Here is a 26,216-nt window from a genome sequence, read left to right on the forward strand (position 1 = left end):
ATGAAAAATGTTAGTTGAGTTTGATTGACATACCCCTAGGCGGCGGTAATTTTATTTTAATGTTATTTTAATTTTATTTTATTTTAGTTTTTTTTTTCACTTAGTTGTTGTTTTTTTATTATTATTATTTTTAATTTATGTTATTTGTGAAAGGGGCAGATCAGATAAGATCCTTCTTCTTCCTGCTCCCTTTTCATTCACAAGTTAGGAACATTTGTATTTGTATTTGTATTGAATTGTTTTGTTTTTTTGAATGAAATAAAGAATAAAATGAAAAAAATGAAAATTTTGTATATTTTTATCTTCATTTGCGTGTTTGGTTTTTGGGCTGTTTGTAAATGACTGCTGTGTGAGTGAGATGGAGATGTCAATTTCCCCGAGGGAACCTCCCAAAGGGATTAATAAAGGCGTCTGAATCTGAATCTTTGTTGTAGTTTAAGTGAGTATTTTACGTGGAGCTACTCCGTGCCCTCTTGGCCTGGACCCCCGTGTAAAGAGATTCTGAGTCTCATTGGGATTATTCCTGGTTAAATAAAGGTGCAGCTCACCCGGCAGCACGAGGACGGTGGTGGGCCAGCCGGTGGAGCCGGAGAACTTCTTGAGCTCGGTCCAGGTGTTGATGGTGTCGTGCACCAGCGGTTTGCCCCCCAGGTTGGAGAGCTGCAGCGTGCGGCTGGGGATGAGCAGCCGCAGCACGTCCTCCGGCTGCGCCGTCCCACACTGCTGGTCGAACTCGATGGTGGTCCAGCGGACGCAGTCGGGAAACGACACCTGAGACCCGGTGAGAGGGAGAAAGAAGGGATCAGTGAGTCAGGTTCCTCCTGAAAAACGTCTCCCCCCCACCACGAGCCCTTTGGGCGCCCCAACCCCTCCCTGTTGACTTGGGCATTTTGGCAGATTATAGAGGGAATACGCATGACGTCACAGATGCGACTTCACAGCGGGTTTCGCCTAGGGCTGGGCGATATATCGAGATTTTAATATATATATCGATATATTTTTTATATTATATAGATTTATATTTATACGAGACAATATCGTTTATATCGATTACATTTTTTTTTTTAATGATTTTGATATAGCTTATTTTGTGACAAATTGACTTGAATGTTTTATTTGAGATTTGCACAAAATGTTTTGTTATTTGCACAACTGTCAACCTCAGTGGAAAAGTCTGCCTGTTACTGTCTACATTGTATTATTGCACAGTGTATTTTAATTTAATTGTTATGCAGGAAAGGGATATTTGTTTTATTTTATTCAAGAAGCCTTTTTATTCTATATATGCAGGCAGTTTATTTTTATTTCATTTGTTTTATACATTTTGATATTGTGCAGACCTCTGTTAATAAAGGAACCTGTGTGACATTTGGCACGAGGCTTTGTATTAAAACTGACTGTTTTTTTAAGGGTTTGCCTCAGAAAAAATGAAGCTAACAGAGATGCTAACAGAGATGCTAACAGAGATGCTATGCTATAATGCTTTGGGGGAAACCGCAATTATGGCACAGAAAAAATATCGATATATATCGAGTATCGCCATTCAGCTAGAAAATATCGAGATATGACTTTTGGTCCATATCGCCCAGCCCTAGTTTCGCCCACTGAGTGTCAGAAAGACTGCGTGGCAGAAAGACTGAGTGTCAGAAAGACTGAGTGTCAGCGTAAACTTTCAGTTTGAGCAACTGGAAAACATCTAAAATGGGAAAGAGCTGTTGTGCGATCGACTGTACTCATAGATTTAGCAAGAAATCGGAGTTATCGTTTTACAGACTGCTGAAAAATAAGCTTAAGAGACAAATGGATCGCTGCAATTCACAAAAACAACTGGATTCCAGGCACTGAAACGTGGATTTGTGGTTCCCATTTTGTATCAGGTAATGTTGGATTTTTGGGTAGCTAACGTTAAACGGTCAAATCATAAAATTCGGTGTCCTCATCACTTTAATTTCTACAACAAATCCTGCCTTGAAGTCGGACCAAGCGTCAAGACTTTTGTTTGCCTTCAAGCTTTGCTTCGTGTATTTCCCTGGTGTAGAAATTAAGTACATATAAATATCAGGAAACTGGATTCATGGCCAAATATTAATGTCCATGGACCACAAGTTCTTGGTAACTGTACCAAATATTAATGTCCATGGACCACTGGTTCTTGGGGTAACTGTACGGGTCACTGTCAAGTCCAACTGCCTTTAATTTAAGCCGATAATCGCCTGTTATCTCGTCTTCTCCACTAGTTGCAGCTGTTTTTGCCACTCAGTGCAGTAAGGGGGGGGGTCCAGTGGGGAAGTGACGTCAATGCATACCCTCTATTGTCTGATGTTCCTGTGTTGTTGTATTTATTTGTGTACAGCAGCTTGTTCCAGCTGTGGTTGTTGTTAAGTGCTTTATAAATAAAGTTATTACCCGGTACTGGGTGACCCCGGCCTGCTTGTAGGGGTGATCACTCTCCATGACGGAGTAGTGGCTGGAGGTGGTGCAGGCGGACAGGCCCTGCTCCGGCTGGTTCCCCGTCGTGCTGTCCGTCGATTGGTTGGGGTTGAAGCTGGGCGGGGCGTATTTCTGGTTCAGGGCGGAAACGGCCGGCAGCAGCTCCTGAACCAGTCCGAACACCTCGACGGCAGCCTGGAAGAGGAGAGAGAGACACGGAGCCTCACAGTCAAACCCCTGACAGACCCTTTCTTTTTTTAAACATATTTTTTTTAATGAAAATTCCGTCAACAATTACAGTGTTTTTACGGAAGAGAATTAGGGCCATGCAGGAGAAAAAATATTTGAGAGGGGAAGATTTTTTTTTTTTATCATGCACTTCGAGAAAAAAGTGGAAATGTCGAGATTAATATTGAAATACAATTTCGAGAAAAAAGTTTAAATGTCAAATAATGTTGAAATACAATTTCAAGAATAAAGTTGAAATTTTGTGAATTTTACTTCAACATTATTCTCGACATTTCGACTTTTTTCTCAACATGTCGACTTTTTTCTCGAAATTGTACTTCAACATTAATCTCGACATTTCCACTTTTTTCCCGAAGTTCATAATGAAAAAAAAAATCTTCCTCCTCTAAAACACTTCGAAGTCGTTGAAATGTCAAGAAAAAAGTTGAAATGTCGAGATTGATGTTGAAATACAATTTCAAGAATAAAGTTGAAATTTTGTGAATAAAGTCGAGATTTCGTCTTTTTTCTCAACATTTCAACTTTATTCACGAAATTTTTACTTTTTCTCGACATTTTGACTTTTTTCTCGAAATTGTACTTCAACATTAATCTCGACATTTCGACTTTTTTCTCAACATTTCGACTTTTTTCTCGAAGTGCATAATGAAAAAAAATCTTCCTCCTCTAAAATATTATTTTAATTTTTCTCCTGCCTGGCCCTAATACTCTTCCGTACGTTTTTATTCTTATTTATTTATATTATTCTCATATCAATGTCCTTATTGTCCAGCTCATAGCACCTTAACAGCGTATTGATGCGGGTTCGTGTAAATGATGGTATTTTTCAAAACGTAGAGGGGGAAATATCCGTTTTTGTAAATCCCCGACTATGTGGAAACGTGGCCTCAGAATCTTTGTCTCGTTCTCGAATTTAAATCTTTCAACCCTGACGGACACTTTAATGAAAACCCATGATGTCCTGGGCAGTTTGAGGTCGTACCTTGGGCACAGACGCGGCGACGGGGCCGATGTAAGCCAGGATCAGCGGCAGCAGCATGTAGAACAGGCTGGAGGAGCTCAGCAGCTCGGGAATGTCGTCCACTGCAGACAATGAGGAAGATGCAGCTTAAGAGAAGCTCCATAAAAATCACCCGCTCATTTTGAGAAGGCCTGTCGGGCTCACCATCGACTGCAAACGCGCGGTGCAGCAGGTCCTTGGCAGCTCGCACCACAGCACTGACCACAGACAGAGCTCTGCTGCAGTTCTTGTCCTCCTCGTTGGCCTTGCTGAGCAGCTGGGACTGCAGGTCTCCGTCGTACTCGCTCCTGCAGCAGAGACACAGGCAGGTTAGGTTAAACAACCAGGTACTAGGCCTGTGTTGAAAAGATCGATTTTACGATTCTAAATCGATTCTCATATTAATTCCTAAAAATCCATTCATATGTCTTTTTTTTTTTTTCCTCATCATTACATTATAACTTTTGGTATTTTTTTGTTTATGTCCAAAAAATGTATGTTTTATTGGACACGAGAATAACTGGTGTCATGTTTTTGCCTTTAAATATGTTTAAAGATATAAAAATATTAAAGTTTTCAGTTATAATTGCATAAATTGTCTATATTTCATTACTTTATATACTGTCTTGGGGTTACATTTGCATAAAATGCTAAAAACCCAATTCTCAAAAATGAAAAACCGAAATAGACCGAAAATGGAAAAAATAAAAACGGAATGTGGGAAAAACTTAATCAAATTTCCTCCGTCTCTGTTTCCTCCCTGGATCTGTTTAATAATTCTGACCCACGATGTTTCTGTTTCAGTTCTATCAGCATTCTGGGAGCTGATTGGTCCTTACAGCATCATTAGCTGCAATACTTACTTGTTGAATCTCAATATAATACTAGTATTAATATGTTGCAGAACTACAGTCATATAATTCATGCAACAGCTCAAAAAACAATTTTATTAACACTAACCCAAATCAATATCGGAATTGGATCGAATCAAATCTTGATAATCGATTCTGAATCTTAAGAATCGGAATCGAATCTTGACATTTGAATGGATCCCCAGCCCTAGGAGTTACACCTTAACTGAGACGGGGCGACTCCAGCTCACCTGTAGTAGAGGATCTGAGGAATCTGTCCTCGGGTCTGGTTGGTCCCGTTGCTGCTCAGACTGCAGGTGCTGAAGGTGAAGGACACGCCGTCGCTGCACTGCACCGTCGTCATCCCTCCGTCTCCGTTCGCCGTCCGGCTGCCGTAGTTCCGGAGTCTCACCGCGTACTTCACCCCTTCCTGCAACCGGAGGAGTTCAGACGTCCCTTTTAACCCTCACTAGCTGGTTATAACTTATCCACAGATATTTGACCGTTGACGTACGCATAGTGTTGTTTTCATCAGCCTGTTTCAATTTTAGTTTCAGTCTAGTCTTTGGATCAAGCTATCATTTCAGTTTTTATTAGTTTTATTCACGTTCATTCTCCTTTTAGTCGTGTCAAGTTTCAGTCGACTAAAAGTCTGAGCATTTTAGTCTTATTTTAGTCAGAATTGTCCATTTTAGTCTAGTTTTAGTCAAAGATTGTATTTAACCAAACCTATTTTATAATTCAAACAAGTTTATCTTATTATATTATTGTTACCTTATAGACTCAAGAATATACGGAATATTAGAGTCAGGCAGGAGAAAAATAAAAACAATATTTTAGAGGAGGAAGATTTTCTTTTCATTATGCGCTTTGAGAAAAAAGCCAAAATGTTGAGAAAAAAGTCGAAATGTCGAGAATAATGTTGAAATACAATTTCAAGAATAAAGTCAAAATTTCGTGAATAAAGTTGAAATGTTGAGGAAAAAAAGCAAAATTTCGACTTTATTCACAAATTTTTTTAAGAATAAGAATAAATTCTTTATTCTTGAAATTGTATTTCAACATTTCGACTTTTTTCTTGAAATTTTATTTCAACATTAATCTCGACATTTCGACTTTTTTCTCGACATTTTTACTTTTTTCTCGAAGTGCACAATAAATAAAAAACTTCCCCTCTCAAATATTTTTTCTCCTGCATGGCCTTAATAATCTTCCGTAAGAATACATTCATTCCAGATACAGAAGTCTCTAATTTGAGTTTACAACGTATTTATTTTTCCACAATTCTCCCAATTTTCTTTTTCGACGACACATTGGGTTTTCTTTTCCACGTCTATGTAAGAAAGTGTAATAATGTTATATTATTATTATATTATTGTTACCTTATAGACTCAAGAATACATTCATTCCAGATACAGAAGACTCTAATTTGAGTTTACAACATATTTACTTTTCCTGTGATTTTGTGGTGACTGGGATTGAGGACGTGACGTCACCATCAGCAGAACTAAACCAGAGAAACTACTGAAAACATGGACATTAAGGATCTTTAATAGAACATTTCGTCTCGTTTTGGTCAACGAAAATGAAGACACATTTTAGCAGAGTTCTTATTTTGTAATCCACATTTTAGTGTGGTTTTTATTACTCTACGATATTGCATTATATATTTAATCATCGTTATTGTTATGTCACATGACCAGCATTTTCGTTGCGTCTCGTCTGGTTTTCCTCAGGTGATAAAGGTTCGTTGACGACGATATTTAGTCATAAATTCCGTTGACTAAAGCAGCTTTAGTGGGCACAGTCTTCCCTGACGTACGAACCTTGAGCGGCACGGCTTTGTCCAGCCGGATCTCAGAGATGTCGCTGGGCGAGTCGTCGGTGCTGTAGGTTCCCTTCACCAGCTCCAGAGACGTCCAGCGGTGAGAATGTGCCGAGTCTCCAGGGTGCTCCGTCTGCGCCTGAACAACCACAGATCCACATGTGTCAACCCTTTACCATAGTACAAGCATATTCTTACATTTTTACATGCTATACTGCCTTTTTACGGAGTATCTTTATTTGCCATGCATCAAAACAACCCATATAAGCCAATCTTTAATAATCTGTATGTTACAAGTCCATACTCACTAAATAAATTGCTAAAAAGCGCGAATAACCCAACAAAAAAATTTCAATCGTTTTTTAATTTTACACATCTTTCTAGGGATGCCCCGATACCATTTTTTTCACACTGAGTACGAGTACCTTAATTTGTGTACTTGCCGATACCAAATACCGATACGATACTTCTACTACAAAAATAATTAGGCTAAAAATGCAATTGATTGGAAGACAGATTTTATTTGCAACAGATAAATTCAATAAAAATAAATAAAATGAGTAGAATAACTATTTTAAACAAAACTCAGCCGGCTGGGCTTTCCTCCACGGCCCGGTCAGACCCCCGGCTAGCGCCGTGCCGATAGCCCGCTGAGTCCCAACACGCCCGTGGGTTAATGTCTCTTTCCTGATTGTCTGTCTCTTTTGCAGAACCTGAGCTAATGTTGCTGTTGTGGTCTTGCAGTAGCATTAGCAAACTCTGTATACTCAGCTTTATGATGCGTCTTGAGATGTTTTATCAAGTTGCTGATATTAAACGACGTATTCTCCTTCCCTCCTCTCGACACCTTAGCAGCACGTAGCTTCAGTCTGCCTTGCTTCTGTCGTCGTCCCTTATTTTCAAACATGTCCAAACTGCTGACGTCCCGCTGCATTAATTGTCGCTATCTTGCCTGAAACGGCACTGCCAGTCTCACCCACGGGTATTACTCTTTTCTCATCATCACGCTGAGCTTAGCCGACTAGCGGCTAACTGGCTCCGCCGCCAGGCTGCACACTCACCCGGGGGCGGCTCAACATCTCCCCCTAGAGGCGCTAACCAGTAACTACAACAACAATGAAGTGGTATCGGTGCGTGGTATCAGAGAATTTTTGCGAGTACGAGTTTATGAGAGCAGTATCGGTAACGGGGCATCCCTAAAAACAATAGAAAGCACAAGTTGTTAAAAAGTAAGGACAGTAGATCCAGCAGGTACATCTCATTTTTACAATGGCAAGAATTATGTTTCTATACGGTCAAAATGTACAAAGACCGGGTCAAATACAGCATTACAAAAGTAATCTGTAACTATTTGAATTCAATAGAAACGTAATTCTTGCCATTGTAAGAATGAGATGTACCTGCTGGATCTACTGCCCTTACTTTTTAACAACTTGTGCTTTCTATTATTTTACCTCTTTTATTATCATTTTATTTCATTTTATTTGTTATTTATGTTTTAATTGTATCTTGACGCTTTTAATGTTGATGTAAAGCACTTTGAATTACCTTGTGTTGAATTGTGCTACACAAATAAACTTGCCTAAAGGGTTAAATAAACTAAAGCCGAGCAGCAGCAGCAGAGACAGTGAGGAGCAGTAACTCACGTCGTCGGCCAGCACCTCCAGCTCGTACTCGTGGATGCCGCCCCCTCCGTACACGCACACCCCCACCAGCACCACGCCGGGCTTGTCCACCGTCAGGCAGATGGCGTCCGGCGAGCCGTTGCCCGTGTTCCAGCTGCGGCCCTGGCTCGTCTTGGTGAAGCGGTTGGGAGAAGCTTTCACCGAGTGAAGAGAGTTCAGTCCATCAACCTGACGGACGACAGCAGACGACACATTAATGGAGTCACAAACAGAAACGGGGGGGATGAACACGTGAGACTAGCAGGGCTTCACGGTTTTACTACCAGTCTGTATTTTAGTTTATTAGTCCTTACAATTTCCACAACAAAAATAACCCAAAATCGTCAGTGAAATACAAAAACTTTTTTTTTTTTTTTTGGTGTGTGTATATTATTATTATTATTATTATTATTATTATTATTATTATTATTATTATTATATTATTATTATTGTGATTTTCTGTAATGCAATTACAAAAACAAAGATGTCATACATTCTGGATTCATTACAAATCAACTGAAATATTGCAAGCCTTTTATTATTTTAATATTGCTGATCATGGCTTACAGCTTAAGAAAGCTCAAATATCCTATCTCAAAAAATTAGAATATTCTGGGAATTTTAATCTTAAACTGTAAGCCATAATCAGCAATATTAAAATAATAAAAGTCTTGCAATATTTCAGTTGATTTGTAATGAATCCAGAATGTATGACATTTTTGCATTACAGAAAATAAAGAACTTTATCACAATCTTTAGACAGGAACGCAGTGCATGGAGTGCTGCTTGGGTATTAGCAAAAATAGTATCCCTCAGGTGCTCTTCAGTCAAGGGAGATCCATAAATTGTTGAAAACAGAGAACTGAGGCACTCATGAGTGCCTCAGTTCTCTGTTTTCAACAACTTTATCACAATATTCTAATTTTCTGAGACAGTCCTGTATGTATATATATATATATATATATATATATATATATACACAATTTTAACTAAAAACCAAGGACCAAAGATGTAGACTGAAGCCTAAGCTTATGACGCCTACCCTTTTTCACAAGAAAAAAGGAAGAAAAAAAAGTTAGCTTTTACAAACTAGTGCATTTAGGATTTAGAGAATGAAACAAAATACATAAATAAATCCATATGAGAAGTTTCCCGAGTATAAACAAAATAACTGTACACAAAAATACAGCATATTCCACATGTCATTACTAAATATCATTCCATACAGTGTGTGTGTGTGTGTGTGTGTGTGTGTATATATATATATATATATATATATATATATATATATATATATATATATATATATATATATATATATATATAGGCACATACATACACATACTGTATATACAATATATATATATATATATACACACACAGTACATACATATACATACACACACACATACAGGACTGTCTCAGAAAATTAGAATATTGTGATAAAGTTCTTTATTTTCTGTTATGCAATTAAAAAAACAAAAATGTCATACATTCTGGATTCATTAACAAATGAATCATCAAAAACTTTACAATGTTAAGTAGACTGAGTTTTCTTTTTAAAAGTGAATTTGTTGTATATGCAGCAGAGGTTTTGAGGCAGGTTATTCCACAAAGTCACTGATCTATAAATAAAAGATCTCTTAAGATGATTGGTCCTTGGAATTGGTAATTTGACTGATTTGCTGACTGATTTGAGCAGATGTGGAACATAAGGACTGTCTCAGAAAATTAGAATATTGTTTCTGTAATGCAATTACAAAAACAAAAATGTCATACATTCTGGATTCATTACAAATCAACTGAAATATTGCAAGCCTTTTATTATTTTAATATTGCTGATTATGGTTTACAGCTTAAGATTCCCAGAATATTCAAATTTTTTGAGATAGGATATTTGAGTTTTCTTAAGCTGTAAGCCATGATCAGCAATATTAAAATAATAAAATATATATGCAATATTTCAGTTGATTTGTAATGAATCCAGAATGTATGATATTTTTGTTTTTGTAATTGCATTACAGAAAATCACAATATTCTAATTTTCTGTAATCCAGTCTTGTATACACACACATATACATACAAATGTCCATAGGTACATGCCTATGTGTATTATACCTTTGTTTTATATGTATTAATCATTTTGTATTAATAGGTGCTTTTCAATTGTAATAACGTGCTACATACACGCGTCCACGGCCGGGTATTAACCTCCTCTCAGAAGTGACTGAAACATCTCACGCCTGGCATCCATCACACCAAATAATCAGCTTCTATTTATAACCGGTCTGATAGCTGCAGAGAGCCAGACGTCCCCGCAGACGGCATGTTGCCCTGACGACAGACGGGGAGGAAACAAAGCTTTGTAGGGGCTTCTGTCAAGCCCCGTTACCATGGCAACAGGAGTCCTGACGCAGTGCATGAGTGCAGGAGTGATGATAGTCAAAGAAAGATCAGACAGAGAGAAAGAGAGGACGACACGGAACGTCCTGGTCCTCCTGACGGGTCGTCGTGTTCCAGCATCAGCGAGGAAACCGACCTACGTCACTTTGTACCGTCACAACACAGGCTTTACGTGAAAGAGAGAATCGGTTTCTCTGATTTGTTTCTTCGGAGAAACGACTTTCTTTTCTGGTAAAAATGTCACTTCGAGTTTCCTTTCGAGGGAATATTTGTTTAGGAAGCGCTGGCTCCATCTCGCAGTCTTCCATCCCTACCATCAAACACCAGTCTATTGCAGGGGTCGGCAACCCGCGGCTCTAGTGGCTCCTGGAGCTTTTTCAAAAATGTTTGACCTTTTTTTCCTTTTTTTTTTCTTTTTTCTTTTTTAATCTTGACATTTCGACCCTTTTTGAAATTTTGACTTTTTTCTCAACATTTCGACTTTTTTCTCGACATTTTGACTTTTTTCTCGTCATTGACTTTTTTCTCGTCATTTCGACTTTTTTCTCGTCATTTCGACTTTTTTCTCGACATTTCGACTTTTTTCTCGTCATTTCGACTTTTTTCTCGTCATTTCGACTTTTTTCTCGTAATTTCGACTTTTTTCTCGACATTTCGACTTTTTTCTCGTCATTGACTTTTTTCTCGTCATTTCGACTTTTTTCTCGACATTTCGACTTTTTTCTCGACATTGACTTTTTTTCGACATTTCGACTTTTTTCTCAACATTTAAACTTTTTTCTCGAAGTACATAATGAAAAAAAATCTTCCCCCAGTTCTAACTAATATAGAAACATGCAGCATGTGTTCCCTTCATTCTAAGGCTTATACAAGACTTTTCATTTTTTGCGGCTCCAGACATATTTGTTTTTTGTGTTTTTGCTCCAATATGGCTCTAAAACATTTTTGGTTGCCGACTCCTGGTCTAATGGCACTTTTCCACTAGAACCTACTCAGCCCGACTCGCCTCCACTCAGTTTGGTTCTTTCCCACCAGGGGTCTAACGTGCCGAGTAAATACTTTTCTGTAGCTATTCTGCCGAGGTTCTAAGCTGCTGAGTCGGGCTGTGATGTCATCACACTCCAGGCCACCGATTGGTCGGGGGGTTGGAGTCAGACGTCTGAGTCAGGATGTGACATCAGAGAAAGAGACTCTGACGGAGATTCTTGTTCATTTGATTCCAGCAGCAACGGCAGCAGAAGTTGGTGATCCAACTCTGAGGTGCAGATGTTCATAAACCTGGTGCTGAGGAGAGAATTAAAAAGATCTAGACGGAGATAAGGAACGACCAGATCTACCAGGAGCTCTGTCACTTCATAACTGCTCAGATACCAACGCACTTTTCAAGAGCAGAGACAAACTAAAAATATTAAAAAGGTTCGCCGATTGAAGCTTTTCTACGGAAGAGTATCAGGGCCGTGCAAGAGAACAAATATTTGAGGGGAAAAAAGCCGAAATGTCGAGAAAAAAGTCAAGATTTCGAGAAAAAAGTCGAAATGTCGAGAAAAAAGTTGAAATGTAGAGATTAATGTTGAAATACAATTTCAAGAATAAAGTCGAAATTTCGTCTTTTTTCTCGACATTTCGACTTTTTTCTCAAAATTTTTACTTTTTTCCTCAACATTTCGATTTTTTTCTCGAAGTGCATAATGAAATAAAATCTTCCTCCTCTAAAACATTATCTTTATTTTTCTCCTCCTGGCCCCAATACTCTTCCTTACTTCTCTCACTCTCATTTTTTAACTTGATATCAAACACAAGCCACAGATCCAGCAGCACATCTATCATCTCCTCCAGGTTCTACATCTTTAGTGTTGTTGTCTTCTTCCTTTAGATACACAATCAAATACGTCACAGCAGCTTCTCCAACCTCCTACTTCTGCTGCAGGTGCTGATTGTAGTGGAAAAGAAACCAGGCCGAGTAGAGCCGAGTAGGGACTAGTGGAAAAGTGACATAAGTAACGTTGGATTCCCATCACAGTCATTTCTGTGCACCGTCTCACACCGACAACCACGAAACCATGAAACCATGAAACCATGAAACCGGCCCACAGAGTTACCGAGGACGGGCCGGCAGAGGAGAGTACAAGGCTCAAAAAGGTAACGACATCAGAGAAGATGAGGGACTGACTGAGCAAAAGGCCCAACGAGTAAATCTGAGCAGCACCTCGACCTCTGGAACCGACTGAACCGAGAAAAAAGCTCCTTTGTGCTGCTTTCACACAGAGCTGAAGGATCGATCAAAGCAATAAAAGCTGTAACATCTTTGGACGGAGAAACGAGTAAAACATGAACGGTTACGACAGAAAAATAGATATTAAAAAAAGTGGTGTTTCTGCAACAGACGACGGCTCTGAGAGTTCATGGCTATATTTTAGGAGTCGTGGAACACGAACAACAATGAAAAGATTTTCTATATCAGTCAGTGGAGTTAAACTATGGAACAGAATGGATTCAGAATTAAAACAATGTCCAAACAATAATCAGTTTAAAAACAAATATAAAAACAGGATTTTCATAAGGTACCAAGAGGAAGGGGTTTAGCGGCTTTAGGGGCCTGATATAAAACTATTGGTGAACGGGTAGATTTGTTTATATTTATGTACAGAAATGGACAGCTAATTATATGTGTATGTATACATGTGTATGTATACAGGACTGTCTCAGAAATTTTGAATATTGTGATAAAGTCCTTTTTTTTCTAATGCAAAAATGTCATACATTCTGGATTCATTACAAATCAACTGAAATATTGCAAGCCTTTTATTATTTTAATATTGCTGATCATGGTTTACAGCTTAAGAAAACTCAAATATTGTATCTCAAAAAATTTGAATATTCTGGGAATCTTGATCTTAAACTGTAAACCATAATAAGAAATATTAAAATAATAAAAGGCTTGCAATATTTCAGTTGATTTGTAATGAATCCAGAATGTATGACATTTTTGTTTTTTTAATTGCATTACAGAAAATAAAGAACTTTATCACAATATTCTAATTTTCTGAGACAGTCCATATATATATATATATATATATATATATATATATATATATGTGTGTGTATGTGTGTGAATACGTGTGTAAGTAGGTATATATAGATATAAAGTACATGGAGTTAATAATATAGAGATGTGTATGGTGTAAAAAAAGTATATATATATATATATATATATATATATATATATATATATTCATATGGGCATGTGTGTACAAATATATATAAATACTCAACTATGTGTATGTATGTATAGGCAAGTGTGTGAGTATAATTATAGCATAGTTAGTTATTATAAATACGTGTTAATAAATGATTACCGAAAGGGGGTAGGATTAAACACTTCTTCGTACTCCTTTTGCACATGTAAATTAAGATATTAAGTGTTAAAGTATGGAATTCTTTGGTTTTTTTGCTTTGTTTTCTTATCTTCTCTTTAATTGTTGTCTTTTACATGTACAAAATAAATAAAAAAAAATCAAATCAAATCAAATGGCGAAGCTTTACAGCCCTAAAAACAGTCATTATGCATTAGTTTTTTCCTGCAGAGGCCGTTACCTCGGAGCCCAGGGCGGAGGCGGTGAGCTCGGACACGATGGAGGCCAGCAGGCCGCAGGTGTTGGACACCAGGTGAGGAGAGAAAAGCTCCACCTCCTTCCTCAGACTCTTCCTCACGGGCAGCACCACGATCACCAGCATCTTCTCCAGGACTTCCCGGAAACTCGTCATGCCCATCAGGTTCTCCTCCGTCTGCCGAGGTCAAACACAGACAACATTAACATGCATCAATGAACCTTTTCTAACCGGAATATTAGCAATAACCCGGTTTTACACGGCCATGTAAACACCAATTACCCCTTTGAATAACCCGAATTTACTCATATTCCGGTTTTTAAAAACCCAAATATGACCCCTGGGTTACTCCTTTTCTAACCCGAATATTTGGTCATGTAAACGGCTAATGGAATATCCCCATCAGAAGGAACAGGAATTTGTTTTCATGTTCTTTTTGCAAGGAATCTTGGTCTTTTGAGTCCAGGAAGTTCTTATAAACACGGAGAAACACAAGACCAGGATATACCATTATAATACCATTATATATATATATATATTATATTAATATTAGGAATGGGTGATATTTTACTGTTCACGATTTACCGTCAAAAAAATTCCCCACGGTAAGAATTTGTATCTCGCGGTAAAAATGATAAATTCCCGTTGATGACGTTTTTGTGTAAAGCTGATTTATGGTTCTGTGTTAAATCCACGCACAACGTACGGGAAGGAAGGAAGGAAGGAAGGAAGGAAGGAAGGAAGGAAGGAAGGAAGGAAGGAAGGAAGGAAGGAAGGAAGGAAGGAAGGAAGGAAGGAAGGAAGGAAGGAAGGAAGGAAGGAAGGAAGGAAGGAAGGAAATGAGTCTGAAAGAAAGAAAGAAAGAAAGAAAGAAAGAAAGAAAGAAAGAAAGAAAGAAAGAAAGAAAGAAAGAAAGAAAGAAAGAAAGAAAGAAAGAAAGAAAGAAAGAAAGAAAGAAAGAAAGAAAGAAAGAAAATTCCCGTTGATGACGTTTTTGTATTGGTATGTTTTTTATCGTTATCGGGATAAATGCCAGAAATTATCGTGATACACTGGAAACTCACGTGGCTGAGTTTCTCCATGTGGGCCACCAGCAGGGGGAAGCGGTGAGCCAGAGCAGAGTCGTTCTCCGTGCTGACTTGCTTCACCAGCGAGCGCAGCAGCACTTCTCCGTCGTAGGCGATGGGCAGGATGGACGTCAGCTTGACCGAGGTGTTGCACAGCGCCGACATCACCGCGGCCAGCAGGCGGCTGCTGGACGTCCGGAAATTAGCCTCAGCAATGTCCTAAAACGCAGGAACAGGAATACAATCAATCATTTTCAATTCAATAACACCGTCAGGAGTAGTGTTGTTTCTTTCAGCCTGTTTCAGTTTTAGTTTTGTCTTTGGGTCCAGCTATCATTTTAGTTTTTATTAGTTTTAGTCACGTTCATTCTCCTTTTAGTCGTGTCAAGTTTCAGTCGACTAAAAGTCTGAGCATTTTAGTCTTAATTTAGTCAGAATTGTGAAAGAGTATTAGGGCCAGGCAGGAGAAAAATAAAAATAATATTTTAGAGGAGGAAGATTTTTTTTTCATAAATACAATTTCGAGAAAAAAGTCGAAATGTTGAGAAAAAAGGCGAAATTTTGACTTTATTCAAAAAATTTCAACTTTATTCTTGAAATTGTATTTCAACATTAATCTCGACATTTCGACTTTTTTAATAAAAGTGCACAATAAATAAAAAACTTCCCCTCTCAAATATTTTTTCTCCTGCATGGCCCTAATACTCTTCCATAAGAATACATTTATTCCAGATACAGAAGACTCTAATTTGAGTTTACAACATATTTTTCCACATTTCTCCCCATCATTTTCTTTTCCGACGACACATTGGGTTTTCTTTTCCACGTCTATGTAGGAAAGTGTATCCAAAGATGGATCTTCTTCTTCTCCCCCAGAGCAGATCCCCGCGTTTCTCTATGTAACTTTGTTTTTAATTGACGTTAACTAGAGCTCTGCGTTAACGGCATCAGCCTCTAACTCTGCAGCTGCATCTTCTGGATCTGATTCCTGCTGCAGCGACTGGGATTGAGGACTAACGTCACCCAGCAGAACTAAACCAGAGAAACTACTGAAAACATGGACATTAAACCAGAGAAACTACTGAAAACATGGACATTAAACCAGAGAAACTACTGAAAACATGGACGTTAAACCAGAGAAACTACTGAAAACATGGACATTAAACCAGAGAAATTACTGAAAACATGGACATTAAACCAGAGAAACTACTGAAAACATGGACATTAAACCAGAGAAACTACTGAAAACATGGACATTAAACCAGAGAAACTACTGAAAACATGGACATTAAACCAGAGAAACTACTGAAAACATGGACATTAAACCAGAGAAACTACTGAAAACATGGACATTAAACCAGAAACTACTGAAAACATGGACATTAAACCAGAGAAACTACTGAAAACATGGACATTAAACCAGAGAAACTACTGAAAACATTGACATTAAGGCCATGTTTCCACATAGGGTATTTACAAAAACGGATATTTCCCCCTCTACATTTTGAAAAATACCATCATTTACACAAACCCGCATAAATAGCTGTTAAGGTGCTATGAGCAGCCAAACCTGCAGGGGGCAGTGTAACGAGAAGATAAAGTCATGCTAGCCAATCAGAATCCTGGAAAAAAACATCAACAAATGACACGTGGCCAAACAGATTGTAACCACAGGTGTCACTCATGACGCTGGTGACGCTTCTGTTGCATAATGTGACGTTCTGAAGCCTAAATGTCTGTTTCCCTCTTTTTTCAAGCAAACGTGAAGACGGGTTTTTGCAAATCTCCACTTTGGCCGGAGTTTTCAGAAATGATCGTTTTTGGTGACTTTGAGCTTCGTTTTCGTGTAAACAAACGGCCAAAACGCATGAAAACACCTTTTTTGCTACGTGGAAATGAGGCATAAGGATCTTTGGTAGAACATTTTGTCTCGTTTTGGTCAACAAAAATGAAGACACACTTTAGCAGATTTTTTATTTTGTAATCTACATTTTAGTCTGGTTTTTATTCCTCTACGATATTGCATTATATATTTAATTATCGTTATTGTCACATGACCAGCATTTTCGTTGCGTCTCGTCTCATTTTCCTCAGGTGATAAAGGTTTGTTGACGACGATATTTAGTCATAATTTTGGTCGACGAAAGCAACTTTCCGAGTCTGTTACGTGGTAAAAGTTTTGAATATGAATCTTTAAGAAACACCAAGACAACCGTAGTCCCACAGGGACCAGTTCTGGGGCTCCTTCTGTTCCAGACTCTCCACCATCTTGAGGTCTCGTCTAGGGCTGGGCGATATATCGAGATTTTAATATATATCGATATATTTTCAAACGCGATATGGTACGAGACAATATCGTTTATATCGATTAAAAAAAAATAAAAAAAATAAATTATGATTTTGATATAGCTTATTTTGTGACAAATTGACTTGAATGTTTTATTTGAGATTTGCACAAATGTTTTGTTATTTGCACAACTGTCAACCTCAGTGGAAAAGTCTGCCTGTTACTGTCTACATTGTATTAATTGCACAGTGTATTTTAATTTAATTGTTCTGCAGGAAAGGGATATTTGTTTTATTTTATTCAAGAAGCATTTTTATTCTATATATGCAGGCAGTTTATTTTTATTTCATTTGTTTTATACATTTTGATATTGTGCAGACCTCTGTTAATAAAGGAACCTGTGTGACATTTGGCACGAGGCTTTGTATTAAAACTGACTGTTTTTTTAAGGGTTTGCCTCAGAAAAAATGAAGCTAACAGAGATGCTAACATAGATGCTAACAGAGATGCTAACAGAGATGCTATGCTATAATGCTTTAGGGGAAACCCCAATTATGGCACAGAAAAAATATCGATATATATCGAGTATCGCCATTCAGCTAGAAAATATCGAGATATGACTTTTGGTCCATATCGCCCAGCCCTAGTCTCGTCACAGCTTATGCAGACGATTCCCAGATCTACGTTGAACTCTCATGATTAGGATCCTTTTTTTATTTTGTAATCTACATGTACATTTTAGTCCTGTTTTTTATTACTCTGGTTTTCCTCAGGTGATAAAGGTTCGTTGACGACGATATTTAGTCAGAATCTTTGTTGACGACAGCGACTCTAGTCAGGAGTGGATGAAAACGAGCCGCTGCTTCCTACCTGGTCCAGGCAGTTGAGCAGGTCGCAGAGACAGGCCCACTGCAGCGCCGGCGTGGGGTAGAAGGAGTGGAAGCAGGCGGTGAAGGTGTTGTGGCACTCCTGCAGCACGGCCTCCAGCAGCGTCAGCGGCTGGGACAGGTAGCCCTGCGGGTCGTTGTCCAGCTTCGTCAGGCAGTTGTCCATCCCCTCCGACAGGATCTTCTTCAGCAGGCTGCGCGTCTTCCCCACGCACTCCGCCAGCTTGCTGGACTCCTCCACCACCGCCTTGGTGCTGGCTGGAAGTACAAGAGGAGATGGAGATGTTAAGAGATGGTTCAGCTGCAACACACTTTTTGTAATAGTAATAATAATTAAAGCTGCAAGCAGCGATGAACGAGCCCTCGCACGTGCAATTTTCACCAATAAAGGTCAAGGACTCAAAACTAAGTCTGATGACAACACCCATGACTCTTTAAAACCATTCAAAAGATATGGCAGAAAATAGGAACTATAAAATATCGACCAATCAGAAGAAGGGGCAGGACTAATTTGCACCAATTATGTTCAAGGACTCAAAAACTAAGTCCGATGACACCACCCACGAGTCTTTATATCAAACCATTCAAAAGTTATGGCAGAAAGTAGGAACTATCAAATAACGACCAATCAGATGAAGGGGGGCCGCGCTTTTTGGCATCAATTGTCGCCACGGTAACGCTTTTGGCTGAGAAAAGTAATGCCCATCGTCGCAGGATCGAGACTCACATTTTGATGTATAACACATCTGGGTGCACATTACGGTTCAGGCCGCATTAACTGCCGAAGAAATGACATAAATTGCGCCAAAATTACACATCAATTCAAAATGGCCGACTTCCCGTTTGGTTTCGGCCATGGCGCCAACAGACTTTTCTTTAAGTTGCGACATGATACAGGTGTGTACCGATTTTCGTGCATGTACGTCAAACCGTATTGTGGGGCTTGAGGCACAACGTTTTCTAGGGGGCGCTGTTGAGCCATTAGTCCACGCCCATTAATGCAAACCATTAAATATCAAATTCTTCGCCAGGCCTGGCTAGCGTGCAAAATTTGGTGACTTTTGGGGCACATTTAGGGGAAAAAAGGCCCTCATTTCATCGGAAAAATAAAAACTCAACAAAACTCAAGCACAACTTAAAAATGACCAGAATGAAGAGCTAGAGTGTAATTTTCACAAAGAGTCGTTATAACAGGTTTGACCAAGTTAAATTTTAAGACTTTTTATTTCCATTTTCAAACAAAATGTAAGGACACTTTGAACCCAATGTACAGACTGGAATTTTAGAGCTATTTGTCGCTAAATTTACATTTACCCATATTTGCTTGCCGGGTCTCGAAACTATGCCGTCTAAGGTCGAGGTTGCCAGATATGACAGGTTCCCGCCATGACGTGATGTAAAACCCACCAAAATAAAGAAAAACCAGCCCAAATCATACATTCTCCATGTTAAAAACTGTAAATTATTAAATGTGTAATAGATTTCAAGTCATAAACAAATGAAACTTCACAACACCACTAAATAGCCCAAAAAGGTTCAGGCTCCAAACACAGACTACGATTCAATTGAGTTGATTAAAACAAATAAAAATTCAGTTTCTACTTTTCTAAGCCATAATGGAAACTTTTTTGTTAATTTCTCCTAAATATTTCTTAAAAACCAGGAAAAGGAGCCCAAATTTTATCAACCCGCCCAGTGCTGTATTTATCAGCCCAATTGAGCTGAAACCCGCTCAACCTGGCAACCCTGACTGAGGCGTCTAACAACTTGTAAACAGATTTGTTTCTCCTCAAAACTATTAAATAAACTTTTCCTTTTCAAAGTGTAAGAAAACATTTTAATGATGACCGGATAAATTCCCTCTAAAATTAAGAGTCAAAAATGAAGACCCTTGGATTGAGATTTAAGACCAATTAAGACATTTAAAGGCCTTATTTGAGGAAAATGGGATTTCCTGGGAGCTCGTACCAGCGATGGGGAAGATCTCGCAGATGTAGACCCGGAGCAGGCGGAGGCAGCACGTGCCGACGAAGCGCAGCCTCTCCAGGTCCAGCAGCGTGGCCGTGTACTGGAAACCCTTGAGGCCTCGCAGCTCCTCCACGCCCAGAACCAGAGTGGTCCAGCTCCAGTGGAGGATGCTCAGCAGAGACTCGAAACACTCCTGCAGGACAAACACACGGTTACACACGGTTCTGGAGCCACAGATCAAACTTTTCCATCTAAGATCCCGCTAACCAAGGTCTTTAATTTAAAAAATGTATATCGTATTTTCTGGACTATAAGCCGCTACTTTTTTCACAGGTTTTCAACCGTGCAGCTTATACAAAGGTGCAGCTATTCTGTGGATTTTTCTTCCACCGCTCGGGGCGCTCTAACCGGAATTAGAATCAAAACTAAGACAAAATAAATGCACAGAAGAAAACGCTACTTCTTCATTAGCAGATAGAAGTAGAAGCAGATTTCAAACAGATGAATAAATAAATAAATACCGGTTATATTTCTCTTGGTTCTGTCCTGTTTTAATCAGCAAAGTTGCTGCTGTGTTAAAAGACACTGTTAGGAAAGGATCTATTTAGGTACAAACATGTACATCATTTACAGTTCAAAATCCTTCTGTACATGTAGTAAATATCTAATCTAACAACAGAAATATCTGCGGCTTGCATATCTTTTTTTTTTTTAAATAGAGCGGATGCGGCTTGTATGCAGGTGCGGCTTATAGTCCAGAAAATATGGTAGTTCTATTCAGTCATATGATGGTTATTTGACCACTAGCACAAAAGACACTTGAGAGCGTGAACTAGGATTAGCTTTTGATCAATATTGGTGGGAAGCCGCACTGAAGGTCGTTCACAAGACTTCCATTTGTGCCCGTTTGACCTTGATACAGTTTAAAGTTGTATTTAGATGTCATTATTCAAAGACAAGGTTGGCAAGGATTTCCCCAAATGGTAGATGTTTGCGACAGATTTGGAGGCTCAACCTTGCAATCTTACGCATATGTTTTTCTCTTGTCCAGCCCTGACAAATATTTGGCAAGTTTACCTCGACACCATGTCCAAGGTATTCTCAAAAACTATTGACGCCTCGTCACCACACGTTGGCATTTTTGGTCTTCCTGAGGAGTTTATACCCGATACTCTACTAAAGAATTGGAAGTAATAGCTTTCACCTCCGTAATTGCTAAACGCCAACTCCTTCTTAACTGGAAATCCACGACAGCTCCATCCAGGACACAGTGGATAAACGAGGTTATGTCATTTTTTTAATTTTTAAAAATTAGATACTCAAGAAGGGGAAACTTGAACAAATTCTACAATAAATGGCAACCGTTTATGGACTTTTTTACGACAACGTAACCCCCCACCCCCTTTTTATTTTTAACTGGTTAAACAAAGGTTAAATAAAAAAAAAATAAAAAAAATAAATTTATATATTTTTTACTTGGGTTTTTTTTTTTTGTTCTTTAAAAGATTTTTACTTTATTTATTTGAATCTATCCTTATTTTTATGTGCCCAGTTAATTATTTCATACAGACTATGTCTATTTCATTGTATCGTTTATCTAGTCTTGTTTTGTGTAATCATTATTTGTTCTTAAAAGCATGTAAATTTAAATCCACTTGTGCATACAACCATGTTCATTGCTGTCAACAATGTGCCCTGGCATATGGAAGTGCCTTTCTTACTCTTGCATCAATAAAAGAATCTGAAACAGAAGATCCGTCTCACCACTGAGACTGTGCGTGCAAACGAGCGCTTCAGGATGTGGACCGGTTCACTCGTCTGCTGCTTCCCTTTAGATGCGTTGCCATCATTTGAAGGAAGCCTAACATGAAGAGATGAGGAAACACAACAAAAGTCAGCCGTGCACCTGATGAGTCTGGAGAACGGTTCATTAGGTGTGGGGAACGTTGCTCACCTGTAAAGTAGCTGAGGTATTTGTCCAGCGTTAACATCCGTACCGTTGTTTGACTTCTTAGAGCTTTTAAACTGAAACACAACCCTAAGAAAGGAGAACACACACTGGCATCAGGTCGGTTAAACAGCTCGGTGACCAATAATTCACTTATGACAGATTGATCGTATTTCTTCTACAATGTCCAACCATTGGGTCAGTCCAGGTGAGTCCATCTTCAGACAATTTCTTGTAATGGATTTCTTAGCCGCAAGAGATAGAATTTTAAAAATGTATATGTCCTCTTTATTTATTACATCCTCTGGTATCAGTCCTAAGTAAATAACTCGGGGATCTTTAGGAATCCCATATCCCAAAACTTTCTCCATGGCTCTCAGGATTCCATCCCAAAATGCTTGTATTTTCTTACACGACCAGAAAATGTGAGAGTGGTTGGCAATCAATTGCCCAAACTGTCTCCAGCAATATTGTTGCTCACCCAGTTGTTTATTTTTAATTTTTTGGAGTAATAAAAAAACTAATTACATTTTTCCAACCAAATTCCCTCCATCTTTTGGAGCTGGTTGAGGTGTGTTGGCTCCTATTCATGGAGTCTCAATCCCCCTCTGACAACTCTATGTTTAATTCTTTTTGCCCATTTTGCTTTGTCCCTGTTGCTTCAGTTAACCTCTATACAGTTTGGAGACAATTCTTAAAGGAGTTTGCTTATAAGCATCTGTCAACGCCTCAGTCACATCATTCCCTTCCAGGGAGATTTCCTTCTAAATTTCTGTGTCATAAAAGTTTCTCAGTTGTAAATATCTGTATAAATCACCATCTTCCAATCCATACTCTTTTTTTTAAAGTTGTCCAAATGATTTAAAGCGTTTTTTTGTCTATGAGTGTAATAGGGCTGGGCGATATATCGAGATTTTAATATATATCGATATATTTTCAAACGCGATATGGTACGAGACAATATCGTTTATATTGATTTAAATTTTTTTTTTTTTTAATGATTTTGATATACCGGTAGCTTATTTTGTGACAAATTGACTTGAATGTTTTATTTGAGATTTGCACACGTTTTGTTATTTGCACAACTGTCAACCTCAGTGGAAAAGTCTGCCTGTTACTGTCTACATTGTATTAATTGCACAGTGTATTTTAATTTAATTGTTATGCAGGAAAGGGATATTTGTTTTATTTTATTCAAGAAGCATTTTTATTCTATATATGCATGCAGTTTATTTTTATTTCATTTGTTTTATACATTTTGATATTGTGCAGACCTCTGTTAATAAAGGAACCTGTGTGACATTTGGCACGAGGCTTTGTATTAAAACTGACTGTTTTTTTAAGGGTTTGCCTCAGAAAAAAATGAAGCTAACAGAGATGCTAACAGAGATGCTAACAGAGATGCTAACAGAGATGCTATGCTATAATGCTTTGGGGGAAACCCCAATTATGGCACAGAAAAAATATCGATATATATCGAGTATCGCCATTTAGCTAGAAAATATCGAGATATGACTTTTGGTCCATATCGCCCAGCCCTAGAGTGTAGATATAGCTGTTATTCTCTTATCTCTCCACTTTTCAAAGGTCCCATCTAAAACTCCTGGTCTAAATCTGGAGGTGTATGAAAGCCAAATCTAACTTACTCTCTCCAGTCAACTTGTATTTTTTTAATCACAACATACCATGTCTCAAACGTTTTCTCTCATAATTGTATTTTGCGCTGCTGAGTTTTACCCGTCATCGGTGGTGATGGTGGCCTGTCCGTGGGAGCCACAGTCGCTGCTGGGCCCAGACACGCGGGCCCAGGCCACGTACCACCAGCCCAGCTGCAGCAGCACCGGCTCATCAAACATCATGGCGTATTTCTCCCTGAAACGTAACAAGGCCATCCATCAGAGCCGGCAAATGTAGAAATCATGTCACTCTGTAACTCATCCCGTCTCCAAAAGGAGCTGCGGGAAGAGAAAGGAAAGGCATAATTCACAGAAGAGGAGAGACTGATCCATCAGCCGTACCTGGCAGCGCAGTCGTAGGCCAGAACATCCGTCTCCGCCAGCAGGTCTCCGTCCGTCTCGTGGTCGCCGCCGTCAGGTCCCAGCTCAAAAAGCTGCACGACATCAGAGGTGTCAAGTAACAAAGTACAAATACTTTGTTATCTTACTTAAGTAGAAATGTAGGTTATCTATACTTCACTGGAGTAATTATTTTTTAGACGACTTTTACTCCTTACATTTTCAGGCAATTATCTGTACTTTTTACTCCTTACACTCCTCCCTCCCTCCCTCCCTCCCTCCGTCCCTCCCTTCCTCCCTCCCTCCCTCCCTTCCTCCCTCCCTCCCTTCCTTCCTTCCTTCCTCCCTCCCTCCCTTCCTTCCTTCCTTCCTTCCTCCATCACTCCTTCCTTCTTGCCTCCCTCTCTCCTTCCTCCATCACTCCTTCCTCCCTCCCTTCCTTCCTCCCTCCCTCCCTCCCTCCCTCCCTTCCTTCCTCCCTCCCTCCCTCCCTCCCTTCCTTCCTTCCTTCCTCCATCACTCCTTCCTTCTTGCCTCCCTCTCTCCTTCCTCCCTCCCTCCCACCTTCTTTCCTTTTCCTTGTTTTCTCCCTTCCTTCCTTCCTGCCTCCCTCCTTCCCTTCCTCCATTACTCCTTCCTTCCTTCCTTTCTCCCTCCCTCCCACCTTCCTTCCTTCCTCTCTCCTTCCTTCTTTTTTTCCTTCCTTCCTTCCTCCATCCCTTCCTTCCTTACTTCCTTCCTTCCTGCCTCCCTCCCTCCTTCCCTTCCTCTTTTCTCCCTTCTTTCCTTGTTTTCTCCCTCCCCTATATGAAGGTCAAAGAGTTTACATGAGGTAAATGTATATATTGACTATATAACTATTGTTGTCGACCGATAACTTGTGCCGATGGTGTACCAAAGACATTTTTTTTATTTTATTTATTTATTTATTTTTATTTATTTTTTTTTTCTGGAGGGGGTATTTAGTATTTTAAAGTGACTTCTCAGAATGTTCAAGGGGAAAAGTGAAAGCGAAAGTGAAAATCCCTTTTTTGCTATCCCCTTACAAATGCATCTTCTTTTTGATTTCTTCTTGATTTATTTATTTATGTAGTATTAGATTTGGATTGACTGTGCATCGGATTTTGGTTGATGATTTGTTTTATTTATTCATTGATTGATTTATTTTCTATTTTCTCCTCCACCTCTTTTTTTTTTTTCTCCTCCTTTTTTTATGAAAAAAAATACCCAATTTTTTTTCATAAAACTGCCTCAGGACTGTCACTTATGTAGGAGCACTGGGTGATAAAATGGGGGAAAAAACCGGGATAAAATTATTAAAAAAAAAAAAAATACCCGATTGATACTGTAATGACGTGAATCTTGTATAACTGACTTTATTTCTCTAATAAAAAGTTTAATAACCTTGTAATTTATAGTATGTTTTTTGTTTGGTTTTTGTCTTAGTTTTTTTGTCTTTGCTTCTTGTCTAGATACCTCTGTTACTTTTCCAATATATCCATTCTTTTTCAATGTTTGAATCCAAATTAGTTTTATTTTGTATAAAACCTCCTGAGTTGAGGTTCATAAAAGGGTAGGCATAATAAGCCTTGGCTTCAGCCTATACCTTTTCGGTGCCATTTAAAATATTGGACTATTTTTATGTTGTATTGTGTTGTATCCAAATGGACCGAAATAAAAACTAATCTCAAAAATCAATCAAATCAATAACAAAAAAAAAATAAAAAATCCAGAAAAGCAGAGAAATGGTCCCGGGACAATCACCTTGATCTTGGCCGTGTACTCCCCCCGGCCCCCGAACAGGCCCAGACCTCCCAGCAGGATATCAGCGTCGGCACAGAACCGGATTGCCTCCACGGAGTGGGCCGAGTAGCCCCAGCCTCCGCCGTGACCTGCAGAACAAACACGCCGGTTACAACTGAGCAACATGATTCATTCAGTCTAATAACTCTTTATTGATTCCAGAAGGGAACATTTCATTTAATTTCAAAGAATCAACTCACTGAAAAAGCT

At 38.8% G+C, this 26,216-nt stretch overlaps 1 protein-coding gene across 18 annotated transcripts in view; it reads right to left on the reverse strand.

Moving 5' to 3' along the window:
* mycbp2 (MYC binding protein 2) overlaps window positions 1-26,216 on the reverse strand; it is a 181,973-nt gene that overhangs the window by 72,036 nt on the left and 83,721 nt on the right. For all 18 annotated transcript variants that reach the window (XM_061724185.1, XM_061724195.1, XM_061724179.1 and 15 more), the window contains 16 exons: window positions 25,968-26,095; window positions 24,207-24,298; window positions 23,926-24,060; window positions 22,195-22,278; window positions 22,005-22,101; window positions 20,241-20,433; window positions 18,256-18,530; window positions 15,096-15,317; window positions 14,017-14,208; window positions 8,002-8,208; window positions 6,357-6,494; window positions 4,782-4,960; window positions 3,845-3,987; window positions 3,662-3,762; window positions 2,407-2,625; window positions 549-771 (listed from right to left, as the gene is read on the reverse strand). In XM_061724185.1, coding sequence (XP_061580169.1) covers window positions 549-771; window positions 2,407-2,625; window positions 3,662-3,762; window positions 3,845-3,987; window positions 4,782-4,960; window positions 6,357-6,494; window positions 8,002-8,208; window positions 14,017-14,208; window positions 15,096-15,317; window positions 18,256-18,530; window positions 20,241-20,433; window positions 22,005-22,101; window positions 22,195-22,278; window positions 23,926-24,060; window positions 24,207-24,298; window positions 25,968-26,095 — 2,628 coding nt within the window. The remainder of the gene's footprint in view (window positions 1-548; window positions 772-2,406; window positions 2,626-3,661; window positions 3,763-3,844; window positions 3,988-4,781; window positions 4,961-6,356; window positions 6,495-8,001; window positions 8,209-14,016; window positions 14,209-15,095; window positions 15,318-18,255; window positions 18,531-20,240; window positions 20,434-22,004; window positions 22,102-22,194; window positions 22,279-23,925; window positions 24,061-24,206; window positions 24,299-25,967; window positions 26,096-26,216) is intronic.

Source organism: Cololabis saira, chromosome 6 (assembly GCF_033807715.1).
Source record: "Cololabis saira isolate AMF1-May2022 chromosome 6, fColSai1.1, whole genome shotgun sequence".
Classification (NCBI taxonomy): Eukaryota; Metazoa; Chordata; class Actinopteri; order Beloniformes; family Belonidae; genus Cololabis; species Cololabis saira.